This window comes from Oncorhynchus clarkii, chromosome 13, assembly GCF_045791955.1.
Source record: "Oncorhynchus clarkii lewisi isolate Uvic-CL-2024 chromosome 13, UVic_Ocla_1.0, whole genome shotgun sequence".
Lineage (NCBI taxonomy): Eukaryota > Metazoa > Chordata > Actinopteri > Salmoniformes > Salmonidae > Oncorhynchus > Oncorhynchus clarkii.
In genome coordinates, this window is record NC_092159.1 from 38,604,464 (window position 1) to 38,632,429 (window position 27,966).

The 27,966-nt window shown below is 45.1% G+C and overlaps 1 protein-coding gene across 1 annotated transcript; it reads left to right on the forward strand.

Moving 5' to 3' along the window:
• The first annotated feature begins 1,942 nt into the window (after positions 1-1,942).
• LOC139364658 (disintegrin and metalloproteinase domain-containing protein 11-like) lies at positions 1,943-26,944 on the forward strand. The gene is made up of 26 exons (XM_071101588.1): positions 1,943-2,066; positions 2,500-2,693; positions 7,663-7,739; positions 9,641-9,707; positions 15,397-15,479; positions 15,710-15,773; positions 15,939-15,999; positions 16,146-16,318; positions 16,417-16,488; positions 17,725-17,891; positions 18,185-18,269; positions 18,493-18,583; positions 19,106-19,157; positions 19,606-19,705; positions 20,021-20,092; positions 20,311-20,403; positions 20,667-20,747; positions 20,854-20,904; positions 21,024-21,087; positions 21,296-21,401; positions 21,733-21,852; positions 22,070-22,238; positions 22,612-22,723; positions 23,478-23,568; positions 26,478-26,495; positions 26,911-26,944. Exons 1-26 carry the CDS (start codon positions 2,009-2,011, stop codon positions 26,924-26,926), a joined length of 2,337 nt encoding a protein of 778 aa, XP_070957689.1. The 5' UTR covers positions 1,943-2,008; the 3' UTR covers positions 26,927-26,944.
• The last annotated feature ends 1,022 nt before the right edge of the window (positions 26,945-27,966 follow it).

Sequence of the window (27,966 nt, forward strand, 5' to 3'; positions counted from 1 at the left end):
ACTGAGAGTGTTTCCATTTTTAAAATGACATATTTGGGTATTTTTGGAGCATTTGTTCATGTTTTTTCAGAGCCCCCGTACTGCACGATGAGGATGAGGAAGTGAATTGCCTGTTGGGGTAAGTGTCTCAAAAATAAGTGAAATCACCAAAAAAGCGGTCTTCTTGGGTCCAAAAAGTTGGACCTGGACCCAAACAGACCCGATCATCAACGAAAAAAAAGGAGGACGTTGACCGGAGAAAATCAGACCTGAACCCGAATAGACCCGACGACAACCAGACCTAGACTCGACCTGTACCTGTATCTAACGGGTTCCGGGTCTAGACCAGAACCGATTGGAACCGAGTGACCCAAAAATCAGCCAAGTTGCTCTTTTTGTTAATAAATATGTATTTATATGTTAATAAATATGTATTTATATGTTAATAAATATGTATTTATATGTTAATAAATATGTCAATAAATTCACCATATTAGCGTAAAATAAATATGCTATAGGCTATACAGAGCTGTGGTCAGGTCCATTCGGGTCCACTCGGGTCTATCAGCTATAGTTACATAGACCCAAGACCCAATGACAAACCAACAGGACCCGACCCAGACCCGAGGGAAAAGATAGAATTTTGGACACAGACGCACTCGGTTCCCGGGCCAGGTATCGGGTATTCGGGTTCAGTCAGAATAGTGAAGAGTACTGTACGATGAGGATGAGGAAGTGAAGACTAGAGAGTCTGGACCCTTCTATAACATTCCATTTAAATCAAAAATGTTGATTTGGTTGTAAAAAAGCTCAATTCTCCTTTAATGAAATGGCACATTATGGCATGATTAATATTTTGTGCACAACAATAGCCCTCGTTCTGCACATTCAGCTTTATCTGTATGATAATCTAAGACATCCAGCTTACATGGAGTCACCTCAGGACACTTCTTATCAGATCCAACACACACACAGCCTGCTAGTCAAGCCCACTTCTTCCAACAATAGCTTGTCATCACTCTTCACTGTCCCATTTCCCGATGTGTGCCTGCAGCTTCTGTGTCTCCTCATGGTAGTGGACAGCTGGAGATAGGGAGGGAGAATGGCGTCTGTATTTACCATACACACCTCTGGGCATAATGGTTGCACCATGTCCTGCTATTAGATACCACTTTTCAATTGCTGTGTGGATCTCCATTTTGTTCACTACAATACATTCTGTTAGTGAGTTTAGCTGCACCACAATACTGACCAATATGTAGGCCCCTGGACAATGAAAGTCCATTTCTATAGGATACTGCAGGCTATTGTGTTTTCTCTGAAGAACATTTTTCCCACCTCATCCATCCATGGATGAACCTATCTATTCAGGATCTTCATGAATTACTCGTGTTGACTCGAGCAATCCATAAGTCCTCATAGAAAATGAATGAACACACAAAACCCTACTATGTTTACCTCAATTGGCACCTTGGTACCCGGGTTGTCGCATCCGCTCTTGTGCAGATAGAGAACTGCATGGCAACGGAAGGACGCTTGGAGATAGAATGAGGGGAGGGTACTATGGTCCCACGTGTCCTCATCACCGCAGACCCAACGCAATTCTGTTCATTTTCTATCTACCATTTCCACATACCGCAGATTCGCATACACTCATGCATACATACAGCTTACACACGCACAATCATGTAGGATGTATGCATACGTGCACTCAAATATCCCCATTTGACCTATTCTACATAATCTAGGCTAATTTGCCAATTCCAATATTGATCGGCTCTGTCATAGGCTATTAGGCCTGTTTCTTTTTTCATTTGGTGATAGGCTATTTAATGCAATTGCCTGATATCGGTGAGACTGTATGCTACGAGTTGAATGGGGAGATGAGAGGACGAGCGTCAGCTGTCAAGCAGATTCATTCGGTGTTTTTTCTCTCTCGCCATAATCGTTTGAGCGTCGGTTTTCTTTTTATCTGCGCCTGTTACATTGTAACGCACTCGATGTTAATTCGGGGGAATATGTGAACATCATGCTGGCGGTGTGGTGCTTGGTCTTTTCTGCAGTGGGCGAGAGGCTTGCCGTGTCAGGTAAGAGGGATGACGGGAGAGGGAGGAAGCACCCTTTTCATTTCCAAGTTTACCCCTGCCCAATGTAGGCTTTCCCCAATTTTTGCATCTGCAATCACTTCTTCCCTCTGTAGACTAGTCTACAATAGTGTGTGTGGGGGTAGCGCGCAGCTGGAGATAGTTGCCCCTGTGCCAAGAACGTAGTGTTTTTAATAAGATCCCTCTCCTTCAGTTCTACGGATGCGATAGATTTGCTGCATCAACACATTTTCACCGCAGCGCTGTCGCCTTTTATATCAAGGGCTTGCACGTACTGTAGAACCAGCGCCTGACGCGGTGCCATATCAGTCTATTTATGTCAAATATCATTTTTTTAAACAATAAGTATCGTTTTTCTGTGTGATAAACCGTGTGTGTTTTAAAGTTGGCCGTTATCAGGTCTCCTGCGTTACAGGCGACGGCAGGTCGACTTTGCTGCGGGATGCGAGTTTGTGGGATTGGTTCTCGCCAGAGGAGCGGGGAGACAGCAGCGACATTGCGGTCGAAGTCGCCTATCCAAAGCGGCTGGTGCAGCAGATGGAGTCGGAGGAAGAAATGTCCCACGGCTATTTGGATACTCGCATGAAGAATACCACGGGAGGTACCCCCGTAAGTATAGACCACTGTCTGCAATGGAGAAGTGGGTGTGGCAACCCGTTCTTATTGGGGGTGTTATTTATTCGTTTTCGTTCTCTCTCTTGCATTAAATTCCCAGTTCATTGTTGACACTGTCATGGTTTCTCCCCACCCAAATTACTTATGCGAACCCTGTCTTGCCTGTTTTGGCCTGTCTCTTGTTTTCAAGTGTATCATAAGATCCATCCCAAACTGCACAAGTCTATCATCAGTCCCATAATGCCCTAACTTCCACTCTGTGACTGGCAGGTGTGCTGTTCTTACTCTGAACCTCCAGGTGTCTTCAGCTTGCTTGTATATACACTGAACAAAAATGTAAGCGCGTGTGTGTTGGTCCCATGTTTCATGAGCTGAAATAAAAGAACCCAGAAATGTTCCATATGCACAAATAGTTTATTTCTCTCAAAATTTGTGCACACATTTGTTTACATCCCTGTTAGTGAGCATTTCTCCTTTGCCAAGATAATCTATCCACTTGACAGGTGTGGCATATCAAGAAGCTGATTAAACAGCATGATCATTACACTTTGTGCTGGGTACAAGAAAGGTCACTCTAAAATGTGCAGTTTTGTCACACAACACAATGCCACAGATGTCTTAAGTTTAGAGGGAGCGTGCAATTCACATGCTGACTACAGGAATGTCCACCAGAGCTGTTGCCAGAGAATTTAATGTTCATTTCTCTACCATAAGCCGCCTTCAATGTCATTTTTAGAGAATTTGGTTGTACGTTCAACTGGCTTCACAAACACAGTATTTGCGTTGTGTGGGTGAGTGGTTTGCTATTATCAACGTTATGAACAGAGTGCACCATGGTGGTGGTGGGGTGATGGTATGGGCAGGTATAAGTAACGTACAGGCAATGAACACAATTGCGTTTTATCGATGGCAATTGGAATACACAGAGATACCGCAATGAGATCCTGATGGCCATTGTCATGACATTCATCTGCTTCTGGAAGCTGAAAATGTCCCAGTTCTTTCATGGCCAACATACTCACCAGACATGTCACCCATTGAGCATGTTTGGGATGCTCTGGAGTCTGGATCAACATGTACAACAGCGTGTTCAAGTTCCCGCCAATATCCAGCAACTTCACACAGGCATTGAAGAGGAGTGGGACTACATTCCACAGGCCACAGTCAATAGCCTGATCAACTCTATGCGAAGGAGATGTTTTGCATTGCATGAGGCAAATGGTGGTCACACCAGGTACTGGCTGGTTTTCTGATCCACGCCTCTACCTTTTTAAAAATATATATCTGTGGCCAACAGATGCATATCTGTATTCCCAGTCATGTGAAAGCCATAGATTAGGGCCTAATGCATTTATTTCAATTGACTGATTTCCTTATATGAACTGTAACTCAGTAAATCTTTAAAATTGTTACATAGTGCATTTATATTTTTATTTTGTATACTGTATATATTTAACTGTAACCAATGGTATTACACCCTATGTTGGGGCACAATATCTGGGACTTGAACCCAAAACCTTCTGACCAACTCTACTCACCCACTATGTCACCTCATGCCACAGATTCAGAATTGCAGTCCACCGGAGAGAAGAGTATCTGAAAGAGATCTGAAACAGAAGCCTGTTGTGTGAATGTGATTTTATCTGCTTGGCCTCATGATAAAAGGCTCTGTGGGGTGAAATATTCAGATCTCTCATGGAGAACTCCTCTCTCCTCCATTCCTCTATTATTCAATGGTGTGTTGAAGTAAACTCAGAAAAAAAGAAATGTCCTCTCACTGTCAACTGTGTTTATTCAGCTAACTTTGTACAAATATTTGTATGAACATAACAAGATTCAACAACAGACATAAACTGAACAAGTTCCACAGACATGTGACTAACAGAAATTGAATAATGTGTCCCTGAACAAAGCGGGGGGGGGGGGGGGGGGGGGGGGTCAAAATCAAAAGTAACAGTCAGTATCTGGTGTGGCCACCAGCTGCATTAAGTACTGCAGTCCATCTCCTCCTCATGGACTGCACCAGATTTGTCAGTTATTGCTGTGAGATGTCACCCCACTCTTCCACCAAGGCACCTGCAAGTTCCCGGACATTTCTGGGGGGAATGACCCTTGCCGTCACCCTCCGATCCAACAGGTCCCAGACTTACTCAATGGGATTGAGATCTGGGCTCTTCACTGGCCATAGCAGAACACTGACATTCCTGTCTTGCAAGAAATCATGCACAGAACTAGCAGTATAGCTGGTGGCATTGTCATGCTGGAGGGTCATGTCAGGATGAGCCTGCAGGAAGGGTACCAAATAAGGGAGGAGGATGTCTTCCCTGTAACGAACAGCATTGAGATTGCCTGCAATGACATCAAGCTCAGTCCGATGATGATGTGACACACTGCCCCAGACCATGACGGACCCTCTACCTCCAAATCGATCCTGCTCCAGAGTACAGGCCTCGGTGTAAGGCTCATTCATTCGACGATAAATGCGAATCTGACCATCACCCCTGGTGAGACAAAACCGCGACTCGTCAGAGAAGAGCACTTTTTGCCAGTCCTGTCTGGTACAGCGACGGTGGTTTTGTGCCCATAGGCAACGTTGTTGCCAGTGATGTCTGCTGAGGACCTGCCTTACAACAGGCCTACAAGCCCTCAGTCCAGCCTATTTTGGACAATCTGAGCACTGATGGAGGGATTGTGCGTTCCTGGTGTAACTTGGGCAGTTGTTGTTGCCATCCTGTACCTGTCCCGCAGGTGTGATGTTCGGATGTACCGATCCTGTGCAGGTGTTGTTATACGTGGTATGCTGCTGCGAGGATGATCAACTGTCTGTCCTGTCTCCCTGTATCGCTGACTTAATTGCCTACCGTCTGTAAGCTGTTAGTGTGTTAACGACTGTTCCACAGGTGCATGTTCATTAATTGTTTATGGGTCATTGAACAAGCATGGTAAACCCTTTGCAATGAAGATCTGTGAAGTTATTTGGATTTTTACGAATTATCTTTGAAAGACAGGGTCCTGAAAAAGGGAATTTTATTTTTTCACTGAGTTTATGTCCCCCTCAATGATTCAACAGGCCTGTGTGAGAAGTGCTACTTGGGCTAAAATCTCCACTGGTACAAAATCCCCCTATTTTTTTCCCACTTTTATCTCTACCTCACCCTCCAACCCCTTTCTTAAAAAAAAAAATCATACACCCGCTCTCTTTCTCTGAAGAGGAAGTTGTAAGTGGGATTGAGGGTGTGGTTCTATGTAGGTCTATGTCTATCAGTGGGACACCAGAGATCAATGAGTTAACAAGATAACTCACCTAAAGATTCTGAAATAATTTCATTTGTTTTAAGGATAAGCTTGAAATGAGTATGGTCAAAGTGATTCAACAAACAAAAACACATTTCTAAGTTAAGCTCTTAAAGAATCAGAAAATCAATAGCTATTTCTGGTTGTTTATCAATGTTACCTGGCTAACTTATTGATCCTGCTTTGTAATATACCCTTCTGGTGGGTTGAGTGTTGAGTTGAGTTGGTTGAGAGAATCATTACACTCATCTGGAGATAAATCTGGCTCTGATTACGCTGCTTGGTTTAACCTACCGTGTGATGTGATTGAAATATTTAAAGAGGCTCATGGGTATTTGGATGGGGATCGTGTAAAAACCCGGTGCTGTTGTTTTTGGAGATGTTTTTGAGAAGTGGTTTAATTGGTAAAGGGTGATCTTTTTACTTACAGTAATTAGGAGGGTTCTGTTTTTTTTGCCTTAGTTCTCTTTTTCTTATTTTTTTTTATAGAGGATTCTAAATAAGTTTAGATGGAATATTCCTAGCTGTCATTCTGACATGAATTGATCAACTTTTCCATAGGTAAACTTTGATTCCAAGTTGTACAGCCTACTGTTTCCTCAGATGTCTTTTTTTAATCAATGGACTGGAAGTGAAGATACATCAGTTTCTACAGCATGTGCACATTTCAGATTTATTTACAATCACTGGTTGTTACTGAGTAATGAACCTGCTATCACAAGGTTCCCGAGGGACTGACTTTGGCATTAGAACAGTATCAAGATGCCTTGATGTCACAGACAGGGGTGCTGTTGGTTGCCACCTAAATATCCCGAGGGATGTTATGATTCAGGGCTGGTAAATACTGATCGATTCAAACAAATCTACTGATCTATTGATTGACCAAAATAAACCGTCTTGATTTCTTCACACATAAAAACGTTACAGAACTCCTTGGATTGATATCCATGACACCACATTTGAATCATTCCTTTAGCCAAGCAGAACTACCCTCGCCCTGCTCCAGCTGAAGTTGAGTGGTGTGGAATCATTGGAGGGAATGATTTCCGAATGGGAGTCTTGTTTCAGTGAAAGTCCAACGATTCACTGCAGCCTGTATCCTGCAGACAGAATTACAGTGGGCTGGGATTGAATGCTGGCACTGTTTGGGCTTTTGGCGACACTGTGTTTTGACTGCTATAAATCTCTGGCAGACAGTAAAGCTCCTCATTGCCTTCTCCTTACCTCTCCATTTTTTTGGCAGCCGACAGTAGGAACACATTGGCTTCACACCAGCTTAATGTAGATGGAAATGTAAAGCTTTCTCTCTTCCCGTAAACCCTCTTCCCGTCCATCTCTACCGCTGAATACAAATGCACTTCCTGGATGGCTTCAGTGCTGCCTGTTGGAATGGATTCAGTGCAGCCAAATCAATGGACACTTTATCAATCCGACTATGTTAGCTGCTAAAGTGCTTTTGATACATACGCAGTATTGCGCTGGCAGAAATGCATTTGTACAGTACATATGTTGGTTTGTGATACTTCTTACAGAATGAAAGCTTTCATTGTGACTCACCAAATGGGCGAACCGCTATTAGAGTGGTCTACTTTTAAGTGGTTCTTCCTGTAATGTCTCTCTCTCTCTCTCTCTCTCTTTCGATCCTCATCTCACCTTCTCCCTATTTAAGCCAGTCCATTTGGCCCAGAGTTGTTTCCAGGTGGAAACCTTCGGACACACCTTCACAATGGACCTGGTGTTAAACCAGTGAGTACATTTGATTTGTCAACTTGATTGACGTATTCGCCACACCCCATTTCCATCAGTCCGTATTCTCTTAATCGCCACAATCATCAACGTTGGCATTTCCATAACCGCTACCGTTAGCAAATACACTTTTCTCCTTCCATGTATGACACATGATCAAATGCTTAGTGGAGCGTCAGGGACACAGAGACCCCGAGAGCTCCTTCAATACAGCTACCCACCCTAGAGAGAGAGAAGAGAGAGAGACGGGAGACAGAAAGAGAGAAAGAGGGGGATGGGGGGACAGAGAGAGAGAGAGAGAGAGAGAGAGAGAGAGAGGAGACAGGAGACAGAAAGAGAGAAAGAGGGGGATGGGGGACAGAGAGAGGAGACAGGAGACAGAAAGAGAGAAAGAGGGGGATGGGGAGGCAGAGAGAGAGAGAGAGAGAGAGAGAGAGAGAGAGAGAGAGGAGACAGGAGACAGAAAGAGAGAAAGAGGGGGATGGGGGCAGAGAGAGAGAGAGAGAGGAGACAGGAGACAGAAAGAGAGAAAGAGGGGGATGGTGGGGACAGAGAGAGAAAAAGGAGACAGGAGACAGAAAGAGAGAAAGAGGGGGATGGGGAGAAAGAGGGAGAGAGAGGAGACAGAAAGAGAGAAAGAGGGGGATGGGGGTGCAGAGAGAGAGAGGAGACAGAAAGAGAGAAAGAGGGGGGACAGAGAGAGAGAGAGAGAGAGAGAGAGAGAGAGAGAGAGAGAGAGAGAGGAGACAGAAAGAGAGAAAGAGGGGGATGGGGAGGCAGAGAGAGAGAGGAGACAGGAGACAGAAAGAGAGAAAGAGGGGGATGGGGGGACAGAGAGAGAGACAGGAGACAGAAAGAGAGAAAGAGGGGGATGGGGGGACAGAGAGAGAAAGGAGACAGGAGACAGAAAGAGAGAAAGAGGGGGATGGGGGGGCAGAGAGAGAGAGGAGACAGAAAGAGACAACATGGGGGGATGGGGGACAGAGAGAGAGAGAGAGAGAGAGAGAGAGAGAGGAGCCAGGAGACAGAAAGAGAGAAAGAGGGGGATGGGGGGGCAGAGAGCGGGAGGAGACAGAAAGAGAGAAAGAGGGGGATGGGGGGACAGAGAGAGAGAGAGGAGACAGAAAGAGAGAGAGAGAGAGAGAGAGAGAGAGAGAGAGAGAGAGGAGACAGGAGACAGAACGAGAGAAAGAGGGGGATGGGGGGGACAGAGAGAGAGAGGAGACAGAAAGAGAGAAAGGGGGGGATGGGGGGGACAGAGAGAGAGAAAGGAGACAGGACACAGAAAGAGAGAAAGAGGGGATGGGGGGGCAGAGAGAGAGAGGAGACAGAAAGAGACAAAAGGGGGATGGGGGGACAGAGAGAGAGAGAGAGAGAGGAGACAGGAGACAGAAAGAGAGAAAGAGGGGGATGAGGGGGACAGAGAGAGAGAGGAGACAGAAAGAGAGAAAGGGGGGATGGGGGGGACAGAGAAAGAGAGAGAGAGAGTGGCCCGGATTGTCATGACTTTATTATTAATGTGCTTAATGTACTGTAACTCCCCTACAGCACAGTAAAGGAGTCAACACAGCAGCCAGACCACAGCTACTCTGTTACGGCTACTGCCTAGCTACGATAACGTCATAAATCACGTCCATATGCTGTACGCTACAGCCATGCATTACACAACGCCCTCATGCATGAACTCTGAAATGGAATTACGTTTAAGAACAGACCATATTCGTACAGACTGCGTATCTATTCCCAAGCAGAATAGATATGCAGAGAACGAGGATAATTAATAAACATGACGGATGCGCCTCGTTGTCTTAGACGTAGCGTAGAGCTCGGCTTGCGGTATAGTTTGTGAGAGAGGTGTCTGTTCATAATAACAGAGGTGGCTCTGTGTTTTCTCTCTGCAGCAACCTCCTGTCCTCAGACTACGTGGAGCGGCACTTCCACCAAGACGGCAAACCCTCGCAGTCTATGGTAGTGTGTGTGTGTGTGTGTGTGTATGTTTGAATGTGTGTTTGTGTGTTTGTGTGTGTGTGTTTGTGTGTGTGTGTGTGTGTGTGTGTGTGTGTTTGAGTGTGTGTGTGTGTGTGTGTTTGTGTGTGTGTGTTTGTGTGTGTGTGTGTGTGTGTGTGTGTGTTTGTGTGTGTGTGTGTGTGTGTGTGTGTGTTTGTGTGTGTGTGTGTGTGTGTGTGTGTGTGTGTGTGTGTGTGCATGTTATAATTAGGGCCCTGTGTTTTGCACAATCATTTAATATGCCTGGATTTCAACCGTTGTTTAAAGCTTTTTCAACAAACTGTACCATTTTCTTTTCATGTCAAATCCATCCTCAGACAACTGCTTTCATTTTTGGTATAAATCCTTTTTGCATTAGGCTTAAAATACAGGATAAACTCTTGCTATGTCACATGATTGCACAAAACACATGGCCCTAGTTATAATAGAAGTTCTAACCATGCCTCTGAAAAAGCTACTGTGTTTTCTGCATACTGTAGACATACTGCTGACATACTGCTGACATACTGTTGACATACTGTAGACATACTGTTGACATACTGTAGACATACGGTTGACACACTGTAGACATACTGTTGACATACTGTTGACATACTGTAGACATACTGTAGACATACGGTTGACATACTGTAGACATACTGCTGACATACTGCTGACATACAGTAGACATACTGTAGACATACTGTAGATGTACTGTAGACGTACGGTAGACATACTGTAGACGTACTGTAGACGTACTGTAAACATACGGTTGACATACTGTAGACATACTGTAGACGTATTGTAGACGTACGGTTGACATACTGTAGACATACTGTAGACGTACTGTAGACATACTGCTGACATACTGCTGACATACTGCTGACATACTGTAGACGTACTGTAGACGTACTGTAGACGTACGGTTGACATACTGTAGACATACTGTAGACATACTGTAGACATACGGTTGATATACTGTAGACATACTGCTGACATACTGCTGACATACTGTTGACATACTGTAGACGTACTGTAGACATACGGTTGACATACTGTAGACATACTGTAGACGTACTGTAGACGTACGGTTGACATACTGTTGACATACTGTAGACGTACTGTAGACGTACTGTAGACGTACGGTTGACATACTGTAGACGTACTGTAGACGTACTGTAGACGTACTGTAGACATACGGTTGACATACTGCTGACATACTGCTGACATACTGTTGACATACTGTAGACATACTGTAGACGTACTGTAGACATACTGTAGACGTACTGTAGACATACGGTTGACATACTGTTGACATACTGTAGACATACTGTAGACGTACTGTAGACATACTGTAGACGTACTGTAGACATACGGTTGACATACTGTAGACATACTGTAGACGTACTGTAGACATACTGTAGACATACTGTAGACGTACTGTAGACATACTGTAGACATACTGTAGACGTACTGTAGACATACTGTAGACGTACTGTAGACGTACTGTAGACATACTGTAGACGTACTGTAGACATACGGTTGACATACTGTTGACATACTGTAGACATACTGTAGACGTACTGTAGACATACTGTAGACGTACTGTAGACATACGGTTGACATACTGTAGACATACTGTAGACGTACTGTAGACATACTGTAGACATACTGTAGACGTACTGTAGACATACTGTTGACGTACTGTAGACGTACTGTAGACATACTGTAGACATACTGTTGACGTACTGTAGACGTACTGTAGACATACTGTAGACATACTGTTGACGTACTGTAGACGTACTGTAGACATACGGTTGACATACTGTAGATGTACTGTAGACATACTATAGACGTACTGTTGACGTACTGTTGACGTACTGTAGACGTACTGTAGACATACTGTAGACGTACTGTAGACGTACTGTAGACATACTGTTGACATACTGTAGACGTACTGTAGACGTACTGTTGACATACTGTAGACATACTGTTGACATACTGTAGACATGCTGTTGACATACTGTTGACATACTGTAGACATACTGTTGACATACTGTAGACATTCTGTAGACATACGGTTGACATACTGTAGACATACTGTAGACATACGGTTGACGTACTGTAGACATGCTGTAGACATACGGTTGACATACTGTAGACATACTGTTGACATACTGTAGACATACTGTTGACATACTGTTGACATACTGTAGACATGCTGTAGACATACGGTTGACATACGGTTGACATACTGTTGACATACTGTAGACGTACTGTAGACGTACTGTTGACGTACTGTAGACGTACTGTAGACATACTGTAGACATACTGTTGACATACTGTAGACGTACTGTAGACATACTGTTGACGTACTGTTGACATACTGTAGACATACTGTTGACATACTGTTGACATACTGTTGACATACTGTAGACATACTGTTGACATACTGTAGACATACTGTAGACATACGGTTGACGTACTGTAGACGTACTGTTGACATACTGTAGACATACTGTAGACATACGGTTGACGTACTGTAGACGTACTGTAGACATACGGTTGACATACTGTAGACATACTGTTGACATACTGTAGACGTACTGTAGACATACTGTAGACATACGGTTGACGTACTGTAGACGTACTGTAGACATACGGTTGACATACTGTAGACGTACTGTAGACATACTGTAGACATACGGTTGACGTACTGTAGACGTACTGTAGACATACGGTTGACATACTGTAGACGTACTGTAGACATACGGTTGACGTACTGTAGACATACTGTAGACGTACTGTAGACGTACTGTAGACGTACTGTAGACATCCTGTTGACATAATGTTGACATTGTATGCTATTGTCCAGCAGGCTACAGAGATCTGTTTAGTGTCTTACTGAAATCAGATACGTCCATCCTGTTGGCGGCACTTATCAGATTGAAATGACATTAGTATTGACCCCCGTCTCACCAAAATGAATGAATGCTACAGTGTGATTGAGTGGCCAGTAGACTACTACAGGAATGTCAGTGCCTCTAGAAAACCATTGAGGAAAAGTAGTGTTTTTTCTATTTGGTTCATTGTACTACACACGTTACTAACTGCCCCTCGCCCCCCAGCCTCAGCAAGAGTCTCCCTCTCATCCCCACCCACTCTCATTCCCAACTCTCCCTCTGCCCTCACTAGCCAATCAGGAGCTTGTTCCCATGGCAACAAGTCAGCTCTGCAGTGTCATTAAGTTCTTGGCAGAGAGGAGAATGAAAGAAGACAGAGAGAGAGAGAGCGAGAGAGAGAGAGAGAGAGAGAGAGAGAGAGAGAGAAAGTGGAGAAGGAAGAGGAAAAATTTGAGTTCAAGGCCAGTGAATACAATGGCAGGATGGGTGATGGTATCAGAGAGAGTCCTTCTGTGTGTGTGTGTGTGTTTGCAGACAGTTGGTTCCTTTAGAGAGTAGTGGTGTGGGTGGGAGGTACAGTAGAGTACGCCTGCAGGGATGGCGCCACATACTCACACTCCCAGACCAGCCAGACCAGGCCGAGCGCTTGACTCTATGCCAGCTGTGGTTGCTGTGTCTCTATCTCTGCTTCTATTAGAGTGGTTTTGTATTCCTGCCATCCCAATCTCATACTCAGTAGTGGCTCATGACTACTTTAGATCAGCCATTACGGGAAAGGTTTTCTCATCTTTTGAAGGAGACTAATTGTGAAGGAGAGGCCTTCACCTGGGCTTGAGACTTATACTCAGTGGCCACCCTGTTCATGAAAATGGTTCGCTCCTACAGACAGTGAGTCGCGTGGCCGTCCTTGCTATATAAAGCAGGCGGACAGGCATCAAGTCATTCAGTTACTGTTCAATTGAAAGTTAGAATGAGCAAAATGAGAGACCTAAGCTACTTTGAGTGGTATGATCGCCGGTGCCAGGCATGCCAGTTCCAGGCGTGCCAGTTCCAGTATCTCAGAGACGTCCGACCTCCTGGGCTTTTAAGGCACGACAGTGTCTAGGGTTTACCGAGAATGGTGCGACAAACAAAAAACATCCAGTCAGCGTCAGTGCTGTGGGCGAAATCAGCTCGTTGATGAGAGGTCGAAGGAGAATGGCTAGCTAACAGATGGGTCACAAACAGGCAAATAACAGCTGAGTACAACAGTGGTGTGCAGAACAGACAACTGTGGAGTGGAAAAACATTTCCTGGGCCGATGAATCCCAGTTCCTGTGACGTTAGTCAGGATTTGGTGTAAGCAGTGTCCATGGCCGCATAGTGCCTGGTGTCAACAGTACAGGCTGGTGGCGGTGGTGTAATGTTGTGGGGAATGATTTCCTGGCACACGTTAGGTCCCTTGATACCAATTGAGCAACGTTTCCACGCCCCGAAGAATCCAGGCTGTTCTGGAGGGCAAAGGGTGGTCCGACCTATTACTAGATGGGTGTACCTAATAAACAGACCACGGAGTGTATAACTGTCCAAGCATGTAGCCTAATATGCTTGTCTTTGTATTGCTGTTTATTTGCCATTCAACTCAAACATTCCATAGCGTGTCCTGATTACTGGTTACACACACCCCAACTGCTAATTGTCTTGTTAATTGTTACTGTGTTTAATTGTTACTGTGTTTAATTGTTACTGTGCTTTCTAACCATGTGTTTGGGGAGTTCTCCAACCAAGGGGATGTTTTTACTGCCAATAGTTTTATTTGCTCTGCAGTTTTAAAAGTCATTGTTTTAAACATTTTAAGTGTTACACTCGGCCAGCTCTTTCACACCAATGAAGGATGGGGCTCAGGTGGTTGCAGGCAAGGTAGATGTTTTACTCAGAATGAGCATTAGTGTTGTAGCTGGATGTCCTCCTCCTCATCTGTGTTGAGGTCTCGTGTGTGTGGTCCTCCTCTTCCACACTTTGACATCCACTGCTCAATTTTGCATTTTAAATGGAACCTTTATTTAACTAGGCAAGTCACTTAAGAACAAATTCTTATTTACAATGACGGCCTACACCGGCCAGACGACGCTAGGGCCAATTGTTTCGCCGCCCTATGGGACTCCCAATCACGGCCGGTTGGGATACAGGTTTATTCTTAGCCAGCCCAATGCATTCTCGCTGCATGTTGTTCCTTCCAAGCTGTTCCCACTGTGGGGCAACATTATGTTGGATTTATTTTATAAGATCCCTGCACAGAAGACCCCTCCATTGTCAGAGCGGTAGCTAAAGTAGAGTGGAATAGAGTAGAGTGGAATAGAGTAGAGTGTAATAGATTAGAGTGGAATAGATTAGAGTGGAATAGAGTGGAGTGGAATAGATTAGAGTGGAATAGAGTAGAGTGGAATAGAGTAGAGTGGAATAGATTAGAGTGGAATAGAGTGGATTGGAATAGAGTAGAGTTGAGGACAAGTAGGTCGCGTATAGTACATACAGCTAGCAGTATAATGGAGGGAGGGAGGAAGAGAGGGAGAGAGAGAGAGAGAGTGACAGAGAGAGAATAGAAGTATAAACTGTTTAAAGCACAACTCCTGGGGACTCCATATTGTTTTTTTAAGGGACTGTGAAATGAGCATCACCGTCCTCCTCAGTCAGTGTGTGGAAACCTGCAATCCAATGTACCACTACACAGTCAACTTACTTGAGCATGTGACTGTATATTAACAATGGTATGATCTTTGTGTCCACAGGGAGGGGAGCACTGCTACTACCAAGGGAGGTTGAGGGGCTTACCAGAGTCCTGGGCAGCTCTCTCCACCTGTCTTGGCCTATGGTAAGATTCTCCCCATAGCTATAAACTGTCTGTCAATGGCCTTGCCTCACCACACTGACTCGGTACATTACTGGCACTATGGCCTTGATAAGCTATATGGTATCTTTGATCTTCATGTACTAATATTATTGCTATACAATGGGAGTCTTACAGATATATAATGAATGTGTTCCCTCCCTCTCTCTCTCTCTCTCTTTCTCGCGCTCTCTCTCTCTTTCTCGTTCTCTCAGTGGTATGTTTTCTGATGGGATGTTCTCTTATGGGATTGAGCCTCTTTTCGACGGGACCAATCAGGTGAGTGTGTGGTGGCTGGGAGACAGCGGTATAGGTAGCCCTGTGGAGTAGTGTTGATGTTATTGATTCATTCATTCATAGTAACATGGATGCAGATGAGGAATATGGAGCAACGTAGTAAAGATGGTATTGTTTTCTCCTGGTGTCTCATTGACTCCTCTCCAGACTGAGGGGGCCCACCTAGTGCGTAGGATGCCTGATGTCAGACTATCCTCAGACTGTCAAGGTACTGGCAACATCCTACATCCTCTCTCCTTTATACAATCATTCATGTTCATACCTACCAATGAGATGTTCATACTTACCATTGATATTGGTCGATCCATGCTCTTTGATGTCATTTCTCAGTCCTCCGTGTTGTATTGTGTCCAGACTGCACAGACGACAGTGGGGGGGGTGGAGCCAGAGGTAATGGGGATGAGCAGATGAAGGATCCCCGGGTCAGTGAGGTGCTGAGGCGCTCTAAGAGACAGCTGCCGCGCAGGCCCACCGTGCAGTCAGAGACCAAATACATCGAGCTGATGGTGGTCAACGACTACGAAATGGTGAGTTGGCCTTTTCTGAAAAGAACTGATGTGTGTGAGTCCGTGCGTGTGTGTGACGCACACACACACTGTACCTAACGTTTGCTGTCTGTCTGCAGTTTGTGCAGCTGCGACGCTCCACTACCCAGGCCAGGAACTTTGCCAAAGCAGTGGTCAATATGGCTGATGCAGTAAGAGCTCTGTCACTTCATACTTACCTGTTGTACTGATACCCATCGTCATTTATGATGATATTGTTATGTTGAAGTTAAAGCCATATCAATAATCATAGGCTAGGTTGTAGCCTATAAGAACAATCGCACATAAACTCAGCAAAAAATAAATAAACGGCATCTCAACTGTCAACATCGTTTATTTTCAGGAAATTTTACGTGTAAATATTTGTATGAACATAACAAGATTCAACAACTGACACATAAACTGAACAAGTTCCACAGACATGTGACTAACAGAAATTGAATAATGTGTCCCTGAACAAAGCGGGGGGTCAAAATCAAAAGTAACAGTCAGTATCTGGTGTGGCCACCAGCTGCATTAAGTACTGCAGTGCATCTCTTCCTCATGGACTGCACCAGATTTGCCAGTTCTTTCTGTAAGATGATACTCGTCAGAGAAGAGCACTTTTTGCCAGTCCTGTCTGGTCCAATAACGGTGGGTTTGTGCCCATAGGCGACGTTGTTGCCGGTGATGTCTGGTGAGGACCTGCCTTACAACAGGTCTACAAGCCCTCAGTCCAGCCTCTCTCAGCCTATTGCGGACAGTCTGAGCACTGATGGAGGGATTGTGTGTTCCTGGTGTAACTCAGGCAGTTGTTGTTGCCATCCTGTACCTGTCCCGCAGGTGTGATGTTCGGATGTACCGATCCTGTGCAGGTGTTGTTATACGTGGTCTGCTACTGCGAGGACGATCAGCTGTCCTTCCTGTCTCCCTGTAGCGCTGTCTTAGGCGTCTCACAGTACGGACATCGCAATTTATTGCCCTGGCCACATCTGCAGTCCTCATGCCTCCTTGCAGCATGCCTAAGGCACATTCACGCAGATGAGCATGGACCCTGGGCATCTTTCTTTTAGTGATTTTCAGAGTCAGTAGGAAGGCCTATTTAGTGTCCTAAGTTTTCATAACTTTGACCTTAATTGCCTACCGTTTGTAAGCTGTTAGTGTCTTAACGACCGTTCCACAGATGCATGTTCATTAATTGTTTATGGTTCATTGAACAAGCATGGGAAACAGTGTTTAAACCCTTTACAATGAAGATCTGTGAAGTTATTTGGATTTTTACGAATTAACTTTTAAAGACATGGTCCTGAAAAAGGGACGTTTCTTTTTCGCTGAGTTTATCTTAATTATTATGTCCATGCTCCTAGATATGAATTTGTATATACCAGCAGTGTATGTTTGGCCTGCAGATTTACAGGGAACAGCTGAACACACGCATTGTGCTGGTTGCCATGGAGACCTGGTCGTTGGCCAACATGGTTCCCGTGGTGACCGACCCGTTGACGACGCTGCAGAACTTCATGAAGTACAGGAAGGACAGTATTAAGGAGCAAAGTGACACCGTGCACCTCTTCTCGTGAGCGCCTTCCTGTCTATCCCCCTGAAATTAAAAATAGAGGAGGTTGATATGCTCCTGTATCTAACCTGGGGCAGTCTGTGGCTTGCGTCCCAAATGCCACACCATTCCCTCTATAGTGCACTACGTTTGACCAGATGGCTCTGGTGAAACGGAGTGCACTATAAAAGGAATAGGGTGCCATTTTGGACGAGATCAGTATTGTTGACTGGTTGCAGCCGGTTTATATATACTACAATATGTCCTGGTCCTTTAGTCCAGGTTTGACCCCTGTTCTCCTCCATCTGCTCCAGGGGGCGTACGTTCCAGAGCAGTCGCAGTGGGGCGGCCTACACCGGAGGGGTGTGCTCTCTCACCAGAGGAGGGGGCATCAACGAGGTAAGAGAGACCTGTGTGTTTCCTACTCAGCTTCAAAGGACTGTGACTCACAACAATGGGCTCATAGTCCATGCTCATGGTTTAGGAACTGACACAACTGCTACATTTAAGAATGACTCTTCTTTGACTTCTTTGTTTCTTCAGTGAAGAATGTGAGGATTGTAACTTCAGTCAAAGATAATGCCATTGATACAGGGTGGATGTGTGTGTGTTTGTGTTCCAGTATGGGAACGTGGGTCCTATGGCCATCACTCTGTGCCAGAGTCTGGGTCAGAACATTGGGATGAGGTGGAATAACATACGCAGCTCTGCGGGTAAGGATGGTCAAATCAGGGGGATGGATGATGGAGGGAGGGAGGGAGGGAGGGAGGAAGAAAGGAACAAAGGAAGGAAGGAAGGAAGGAAGGAAGGAAGGAAGGAAGGAAGGAAGGAAGGAAGGAAGGAGAAAAAAAGAAAGAAAGAAAGCAGGAAGGGAAGGGGGAGAGAGAGCAGGTGAGAGAGAGGGAGAGAGAGGGAGAGAGAGAGGGAACAGGTACAGATAGTGTAAAGACTAAGGCGAGAGGTAGGGACAGGAGACCGAGCCCATGGATTCAGTAAAAGGAGGGAGGAAGGGATGGATGGAAGGAGTGGCACAGGCAGTGATGGATTGAGTTTATTTCAAACTTTACTTGTGAAATTATTGAATTTTTTTCTCAAGGATTTACCTCATTAAATAAGCGTAAGTTCCTTCTAGTCAAGATTAATGTCATTAACCATCTCGTTTTTTTCGCACGACTTTTCACTCCCTCTTTCACCCTCCTTGTTTCCCTTTCCCTCCCTCTCTCCATCTCTCTCAGGAGACTGTAGATGTCCTGATTCTTGGCTTGGTTGTATCATGGAAGACACTGGGTAAAGATTGACTTTAGGACTACATATACTGTACATACAGTACGTCAGTCGACAGAACACATTATGTTCTCACAAGCGTTTGGCTTCGGCTTATTTAATATCAGATGGTACAATGGTGATTTGATAAGCTATTGTCAAATCCATCTACTACAATTAGCTGTTTTTTTTACCACAGATAGTAACATTTCAGTCAGATTGCAAAATTGCTGAAAAAAATTGTCACATTTGATTTGGCACTTAATTTAGGAAAAAACACTATCATTGGCTTTGACCATTTTATCTCTCTCTCTCTTCTCTCTCTCTCCCTGTATCTGTGTATGTATCTGTGTGTGTGTGTGTGTGTGTGTGTGTGTGTGTGTGTGTGTGTGTGTGTGTGTGTGTGTGTGTGTGTGTGTGTGTGTGTGTGTGTGTGTGTGTGTGTGTGTGTGTGTTTGTTTTGTGTGTACAGATATTACCTGCCCAGAAAGTTCTCTCGCTGCAGTGTTGACGAGTACATCCAGTTCTTGCTCCAGGGGGGCGGGAGCTGCCTCTTCAACAAGCCCAACAAGGTGAGGCTGGTGTGGGTGAGGGATGTGGGAGGCTGGCCTAGCCTGACGGTCTAGTGGGGAGTGGCGTGTAAGCTGAAGGTCCCAGGAGTGCCGATATATATATATATAGCCTAATTAATTATCCCAATGTCCTCATTTCTCCATATTAGATATTTACATACAGCTCTGTGCCCATCCTTGATTATCTCTCTCTTCCTCTTCTTTACGACCTTCCCTTTTCCCTTCTACCCCTCTTTTCTTCCTCCCATCCTACTTGTCTACTGTCTCTCCCTCCATCTGTTCTCGCCTGCCTCTATCCCTCCGTCTCTCTGTCAGCTGTTGGACCCTCCTGAGTGTGGGAACGGCTTCGTGGAGACAGGGGAGGAGTGTGACTGTGGGTCTCAGCTGGTGAGGGTCTCTTTAAGGAACTGTAACCCATACATGATGAGGGACCAGAACCCTCCAGCATGGATGGGACTACTGCCACAGCCCTATGGGCCCTGGTTAAAAGTAGGGCACTATAAAGGTACTAGGGTTCCGTTTGAGACAGACACTGTCACGGTGACACGAGAGGGTTAATGTTGGTACGAGGAACAGTCTCAGTGACAGTGTGTGTTTGTCTGTAGGAGTGTGCCCGTAGTGGAGGAGCGTGCTGTAAGAAGTGTACCCTGACCCACGATGCCATGTGCAGTAGTGGACTGTGCTGCAGTGGGTGCAGGGTGAGTCCCTCTACTCCACTCCCACCACCACCTCATTTACATATTACTCATCACACTAGCTAGTCCACTCTATGGAGGCCGGTGCCTCTTCAGTATTTAACTCGTTCATTACCAAACATTTCATTGCCAAACCTTTTTATTAAGAAGTTTTAACGATAAAAGCATCCGATCTTGAGTATTACAGGTCTGTTGGTGCTACTACGTGGCCCACCTCTCGTGACAGTAAGAGGTCATGTGTGTCTGATGTTGTTCTTGTGTGTCAGTATGAGCTGAGAGGAGCGGTGTGCAGACAGGCTGTGAATGACTGTGACATCCCAGAGAGCTGCACAGGAGACTCCAGCCAGGTACGACGCTACACGATCTCCCTGGTGCATGCTGGGAGATGGAGTCTTTGGGAGCATGAGTTGGTCTGAGGTAATCCATACTGTATGTCATTTTCTTCTGTTGCAGTGCCCACATAATGTGCACAAGCTGGATGGATACATGTGTGACAGTAGTCAGGTAAGGCACACCTTTGTTTGAATGGGGTTTTGCTCTGCAGTCAGTGTGTTGTTGAGATATGCCTGTCCTGGTGTTATCCTTTGTTTTCATCTTCCTGTCTCTCTCTCTCTCTCTCTCAGGGTCGTTGTTATAGTGGTCGGTGCAGGACTCTCGATGGCCAGTGTAAGGGACTGTGGGGCTACAGTAAGTACTAATGATTCATTCATTTCTTGAATGTCTTTCACACCCCTGATTTATTCACTTGACAGTAATAATGTCTTGGTACTGTTTCTATGGCTATGCCCATGCCCATGACAGTCCTATGCCATCTTGTGGACTGATATGGAACTTCATCTGAGTTACAGACGGCGGTGATATGGATCTAATGTGTGTTGTGTGTGTGCTGTCTCAGATTCAGCAGACCGCTTCTGCTATGAGAAGCTGAATGCAGAGGGCACAGAGAAGGGCAACTGTGGGCCGAGTCCTGAGGGCCAGGGATGGCTGCAGTGCAACAAGCCGTGAGCCTTCTATCACATGAGTGATAAGTCATTATTACACAATAGACATGACCAGAGTTATATTATTCTGATTGTTTTTCTCCCCCATCTTCTTTCTTCTCCCTCTCTCTCCCTCTCTCTCTCTCCCCTCTCCCTCTATCCCATTCTCTCCCCTCTCTTTTTCACTCCCCTCTCTTTTTCACTCCACTCTCTTTCTCTCTCCCCTTCTCTCTCTTTCTCTCCCCTTCTCTATCTCTCTCTCGCTCTCTCTGTCTTTCTCTCTTTCTCCCTCTCTCTCTCTCTCTCTCTCTCTCTCTCTCTCTCTCTCTCTCTCTCTTTCTCGTTCTCTCAGGGATGTACTGTGTGGTTTCCTGTTCTGTGCCAATATGACGGTGAAGCCAAAGTTTGGGGATCTGGAGGGGGAAGTGACCAGCCATACAATATACCACCAGAACAAGTACCTGGACTGCCGGTGAGTTGTACCTTTCCACCCCTTTAACTACTCCTCTCAACTACTCCTCTTTCTCCTCCTCTCCCCCTCCTCTCAACTACTCCTCTTTCTCCTCCTCTCCCTCCTCCTCCTCCTCTCCCTCCTCCTCCTCCTCGCCCTCCTCCTCTTTTCTCCTCTCTTTTTTTATCATCTCCTCTCTACTCTTCCTCCTCTCCCATCTGTGTGTCTGTGTGTCCAGCGGGGGGCATGTCCTGCTGGAGGATGGGTCAGACCTGGGCTATGTAGAGGATGGTACGCCGTGCGGCCCCAACATGATGTGTCTGGAGCGCCGCTGTCTCCCCGTGGCAGCCTTCAACCTCAGCACCTGCTCCGGCTCCACGCTGGGACGCACCTGCTCTGACCACGGGGTGAGAGACAGACAGGGACCACCCCACCGCACATGCTTGCATTTAAATAAAGGGATATGGGTTTGTGCTTTCAAAAGTAAACGTTGATTACTGTTCCAATTACTGTTCTCCTTTGTTTTAATATTTCTCTCTCTCTCTCTCTCTCTCTCTCTCTCTCTCTCTCTCTCTCTCTCTCTCTCTCTCTCTCTCTCTCTCTCTCTCTCTCTCTCTCTCTGTCTCTCTCTCTCTGTCTCTCTCTCTCTCTCTCTCTGTCTCTCTCTCTCTGTCTCTCTCTCTCTCTCTGTCTCTCTCTCTCTGTCTCTCTGTCTCTGTCTCTGTCTCTGTCTCTGTCTCTGTCTCTGTCTCTGTCTCTGTCTCTCTCTCTCTCTCTCAGACATGCAGTAACGAGGTGAAGTGTATCTGTGACAGGGACTACACCGGGAAGGACTGCAGTGTCTTTGACCCCATCCCTGACCCCACGCCGCCTGCCAGCACGGAGAAGAAAGGTCCAAAGCTCCTCTGTCTGTCTGTTCTCATCGTATCCCTCTCATTGTCTGTCTACCAGGGTAGGGTAGCTATAGTCTAGCTTTTCAGATAGCTATCGCCTTAGTCATGTTTTGGATGAAAGGGCAGTGGAGTAAAGTAAGGGGAACTGACTGACTTTGTCTCTACATGTGTGTGTACACTACATGCGTGTGTCTGTGTGTTTGTGTGGGTGTTTCTATAAGTTACAGGCACCTGGCTTCTATCTTCAAGTGTCTTCCTTCCTACCTTACAGTCTGTATCTGATTCAGAGGGGTTGGGTTAAATGCGGAACGCACATTTCGGTTGAATGTATTCAGTTGTACAACTGACTAGGTATCCCCCTTTCCCTTTCCATTGACACAGGGCTCATAGGGCTCTCATAGGCCACAAAAACCAAATCCACCCTAAGCAAGAGGGTGTCCAGCTGAAAGAGCAAGGAGAGGGGGATGAGAAAGAAGTAATAAAAACACCCTCCTTTTTTTTAACTGTCGTCTCCCTGATCTCCCCTCGCTCTCCCACGCGCTCCCCCTTCCTCCACCCCACTTCCTTTCTTATTCTCTCTTTCTTTGGGTACCCTTTCTATCTCTTTCTCTCTCTCTCCTTCTCTCTCGTTCGCTCTCTCTTTCCGGATGTTGTTGATGTACAGTGTCAATGCTGTCCTCTGACGTGTGTTTTTGGTGGTGTTGTTTTGTTCCCCTCCGCACCCTTCCTCCCCCCCCCCCTTCCTCTGCGCAGGTCCCAGTGGCACCAATATCATAATAGGGTCCATCGCAGGTGCTATTCTTCTGGCAGCTATAGTCCTAGGGGGGACAGGATGGGGATTTAAGTAAGAGTTCTGGCATGCCTCTGTGTACCTGTCTGCTTCTCCCCAAGGCCCCCACTCACACCCCTCCAAAAAACCCGACTTCACCCACTTTGCAACTCATTGCCCCACCGACGGTGGGGTCACATGGGTCGAGTTCCCCATCCAATTGCTTGGAAACATATGGACATATTTAGTATGTGTATCGGCCTGGTACCTCTGATACTTCACTTTGTAAGATCTGGTAGAATTGAACCCTGACCTCCTCCATACATCTCTCCAGGAAGAGAAAGAGATGCCTCCCCTTCACACTGGCTCCAACCCAGCTCTCCTGCCAGGTTACAGGAATGGACAGTTCCCCTATAGTCTCCTGTGAAGTTCCCAAACTGTTGTGGTTCTCTTTGAAGCCTCCTTGTGTAGTGTTCATTCTATGATACCTCTCCTTGGTGCAGCTCTTCAGTTGGAGTGTCTTTAAAGTAGTGACCACTCAGTAGTGCCCTAACCAAAGTGCCCTCGCTGCAGTGGCTGTCTCTGTAGAGCCCTAGCTGTGTGCATGCCTGGCCTGCTAATGCCTGTTCACTCCTTAGTCTCTGAACCAAAAGGATTACATCACTTCCCTGCCATCACTTGCATCAAGAATTATCAAATTTGTGTAACATTTCTTTGTCTGGTTCATCAAACTTAATTTCTACAAATAGTTCATATTTTGCTGGGAATAATGAGTAATCCTTTTGGGGGCAGGGGTAACTGTGTGTGCATGTGTGCATGATCTGTGTTAATATTAATGTGGTAGGTTAAATATCTTCTGCAATATCTTCTTGTAGTAGTAAGCCTTACGCTCATTTGAACCAACAAGAACATTGTTTATTACTACTACAGCTGTGACGGTTATTAGTCAGCCAAATGACCGGGGTCACCGTTATAATCGTTTGAATAGCGTTTATTTTAAGACGCACATTTTCTCCTCCGCTCCTGACTGCATGTGCTGCTGCACTGAAGCGGGAGTTGCGTAGGCAACCAAAGACTTGTTTGCTACAACACCTTGTTCGTTTCATCAAGACGCAACAAAGTTTCATCACGTTGTAAGAGTCCACGATACTGCGGAAACGGACTCTACCGCACGATTTCCCGGCCATCCCGTCTTCAGTCGGCTGTTCGTTCCACACACACATACACACAAAACATTTTTGTTATGACGGTTATTTCATTTCATGATGGCCTTCATCCATAATCGCCAGTTACACGATTATACGGTAATTGTGCCAGCCCTAATTACAACACAATTCGTTTGAGTAGGAAAAAAAGTGTCAAAAATCTGGACTTCTTGTAGTCTTGAAGTGAGCAGTGGGAGAACACTGTCTACTACACATCACTCTGAAAAGGCTTTATAAAGTGCCTTGCAAAACTATTCAGACCCCTTGAATTTCTTCAAATGTTATTGTGTTACAAAGTGGTTTTAACATGGATTTGATTGTCATTTTTGGTCATCAATCTACTCAAAATACTCTAATGTCAAAGTGGAAGAATAAAAAAAATAAAAAACATGATTTATAGAAATGTGATAAAATATAGTTGCCTAAGTATTCAGCCCCTTTGTTTAGACAAGCCTAAATGAGTTCAGGAGTAAACTGTGGCTTAACAAATCACATAAGTTACATGGACTCACTCTGTGTGAAATAATAGGGGTTGATATGATTTTTAAATGAATAACCCTTCCCATACATACAACATCTGTAAGGTCCCTCAGTCAAGTACTGAATTTCAAGCACAGATTCAACTACAAAGACCAGGGAGCTTTTCAAAAGCCTCATAAAGAAGGGCAGTGATTGGTAGATGGGTAACAATAACAAATCAGACATTGAATATATATCTTCAAGCATGGCCAAGTTAATCATTGTGCTGTAGATGATGTATTAAACCACCCAAACACGTCAAAGATACAGTCGTCCTTCTAAACTGAGCAGCAGGACAGGAATGAAACTGCTCAGGGATGTTACCATGAGGCCATTGGTGATTTTAAAACAGTCATAGAGTTCAATGGCAGTGATGGGAGGAAACTGAAGATGGGTCAACAACATTGTAGTGACTCCACAATACTAACCTAAATGACAGAGTGAAAAGAATAATACAGATATACTGAATAAAAAATATTCCAAAACATGCATCGTGTTTGCAACAAGGCACTAAAGTAATACTGCAAAGAAACACGGCAAAGGAATGCACTTTTTTTCAAGCATGGTGGTGGCTGCATCATGGTATGGATACTGGTGAGTTTTTCAGGATAAAAAGAAACGGGATGGAGCTAAGCACAGACAAAATCCTAGAGGAAAACCAGATTCAGTCTGCTTTACACCAGAAGAGGAATTCACCTTTCAGCAGGACAATAACCTACAACACAAGGCCAAATATACACTGGAGTTGATTACGAAGAAGACAGTGAATTTTCCTGAGTGGCCAGGAATCTTGACAATTGCTGTCTAGCCATGATCCCCAACACCTTGACAGAGCTTGAAGAAATATGAAAAGAATAAATGGGCTGATCTTTCACAATTCAGGTGTGTAAAGACTCACAGCTGTAATCTCTGCCAAAGGTGTTTCTAACATGTATTGCCCAGGGAGCTGAATACTTACACATTGACCATATTTTAGTTATTACATTTTCTATGAACCTTTTACAATGTGAACTATTTTTTGCACTTTGACATTACGGAGTATTTTGTATAGATTGTTGACCAAAAAAATGACAGTTAAATCCATTTGAATGGTTTATGAATACTTTTGCAAGGCACTGTACCATGATTTTGAAATGCCTTTGTCATCACTACACAGTATTTACTGTTGTTAAGCCTACTTTGTCTCCTACTGTCACTGATGTTTCTCCTCTCCTCGTGTCTCTTCTCCCAATGTGTTGCTCCTCATCTTTCTGATTGAAGGAATATCCGAAGAGGAAGGTATGGCCTAGCCCCTGACACTGCAGGGTGACATCCTTCACCCCCCCCTCCCCTCATCCCATAGCTCTTCACAGCATGGCCTCAGACCCCATCAGACCCCATCTCATTCACAGTTGACCTCTGACATCATCCCACCTCTGACCTTAAACCTCATTCCTCCCCTGACCTAATTTCACAGCTGATTTCATTCTCTGACCTAATCCCATATAGCACAGCAAAACTCCAGCGTCAGTCTCAGCCTTTGTCTTCTCCACCTCATGAATCTATTCCACCCAGAATGCAGTTTTCTTTCAGTTCCATTTCATGTCTTGTTTACTCTCCTCACACCAAGTCCTACAATCACCTTATGTCAACTGCTCAACTTGTTTACAACCTTACAACTTTTAGTCTCTTACTCTGTTTCCTTTCTTTCCAGATCTGGAGGAGGATAAGATGTCTGTCCGTCTGTCTGTCTGTCTTTGTCTGTCTGCTCCTGTCTTTCTCTCACTCTGTGATGTTTCCAAGTCGGAGAAGAGGGAAAAAGAACAAGTCTTCCACTCCTGTCCCGAACCTCTCCAGACCTCTTCTGTTTAACATCTCCTCTCCTGTCCACTTCCTGTCTGTCCACCTGTCCATCTCCGGCCCCTCCGGGCCAGTGTAGCACCTCCCACATTGCATACCAGCCAATTATATTATCCAATCAGGATAAAGTCTTTGCCATGGACAGAATGAGAAGGTTGTTGTTGGTCCCTAGAGCGGCGTCAGGGTCTTCCTGCTTTCCAGCGACTAAGTATTATGCACTTCGGTGTCTGCGTACTGTAGTTCCCTTTCCTTCCGCTTACGACAGTCCAATGAAGAACATGTCAACAGTGGACAAATTCAGTATGAGACATGTCTTTCCAATGCTTGTCTGGAAACACACTTCTGGCCGCTGTTTGAGAATGCTGGACTGGCCCAGACCTGCCATCTGAAAAACGATTTAAATCATAAGATGTTGTCAAGGAAACACAGAAAAACAAACATTGATCAAAGACTCAAGTGGCCATTGGATCAGTTGAACTGCCCCTTTCAGAGAGGCCATGTCAGGTGACTGGATGACAACCCAGATTCAGACATTATCTAGTTACAACAACACGGATGTGATCCAAGAAGAGTCCTGTATTGGACGTGTTGTGTACAGGCCATTTCCAAAGAAGGAAGAGCAACTTATTGTGAGAATGACTATGAAACAAAAGCAGTAGACCGTTCAAATCATCATGGACTGATGTAGGGTTTATGTAGATTGTTAATTCTTTGTTCCTGTCTGTTGAGATGTGTTGAAATGTAGGAAGGGGGAGTTAGACCCTATGGTTTTGGGATCATATATAAAATGCAGCAGAGACCGTAACTCAGTGTTTTCAACCGTAGATCTACCAACACAACATTCCACATAGTGTTAGTTAACAGAGCCTGTCTTGTATGTGTCTGTATTCTATTCGCCACCTTCTTAAGA

Excerpts from the sequence above, each read along its gene's own strand:
- LOC139364658 (XM_071101588.1), top strand. The coding sequence starts at position 2,009 with ATGCTGGCGGTGTGGTGCTTGGTCTTTTCTGCAGTGGGCGAGAGGCTT. Across the intron at positions 19,158-19,605 it reads TGTATCATGGAAGACACTGG|ATATTACCTGCCCAGAAAGT; the intron begins GTAAAGATTGAC and ends TTGTGTGTACAG. Across the intron at positions 20,905-21,023 it reads ACATGTGTGACAGTAGTCAG|GGTCGTTGTTATAGTGGTCG; the intron begins GTAAGGCACACC and ends TCTCTCTCTCAG.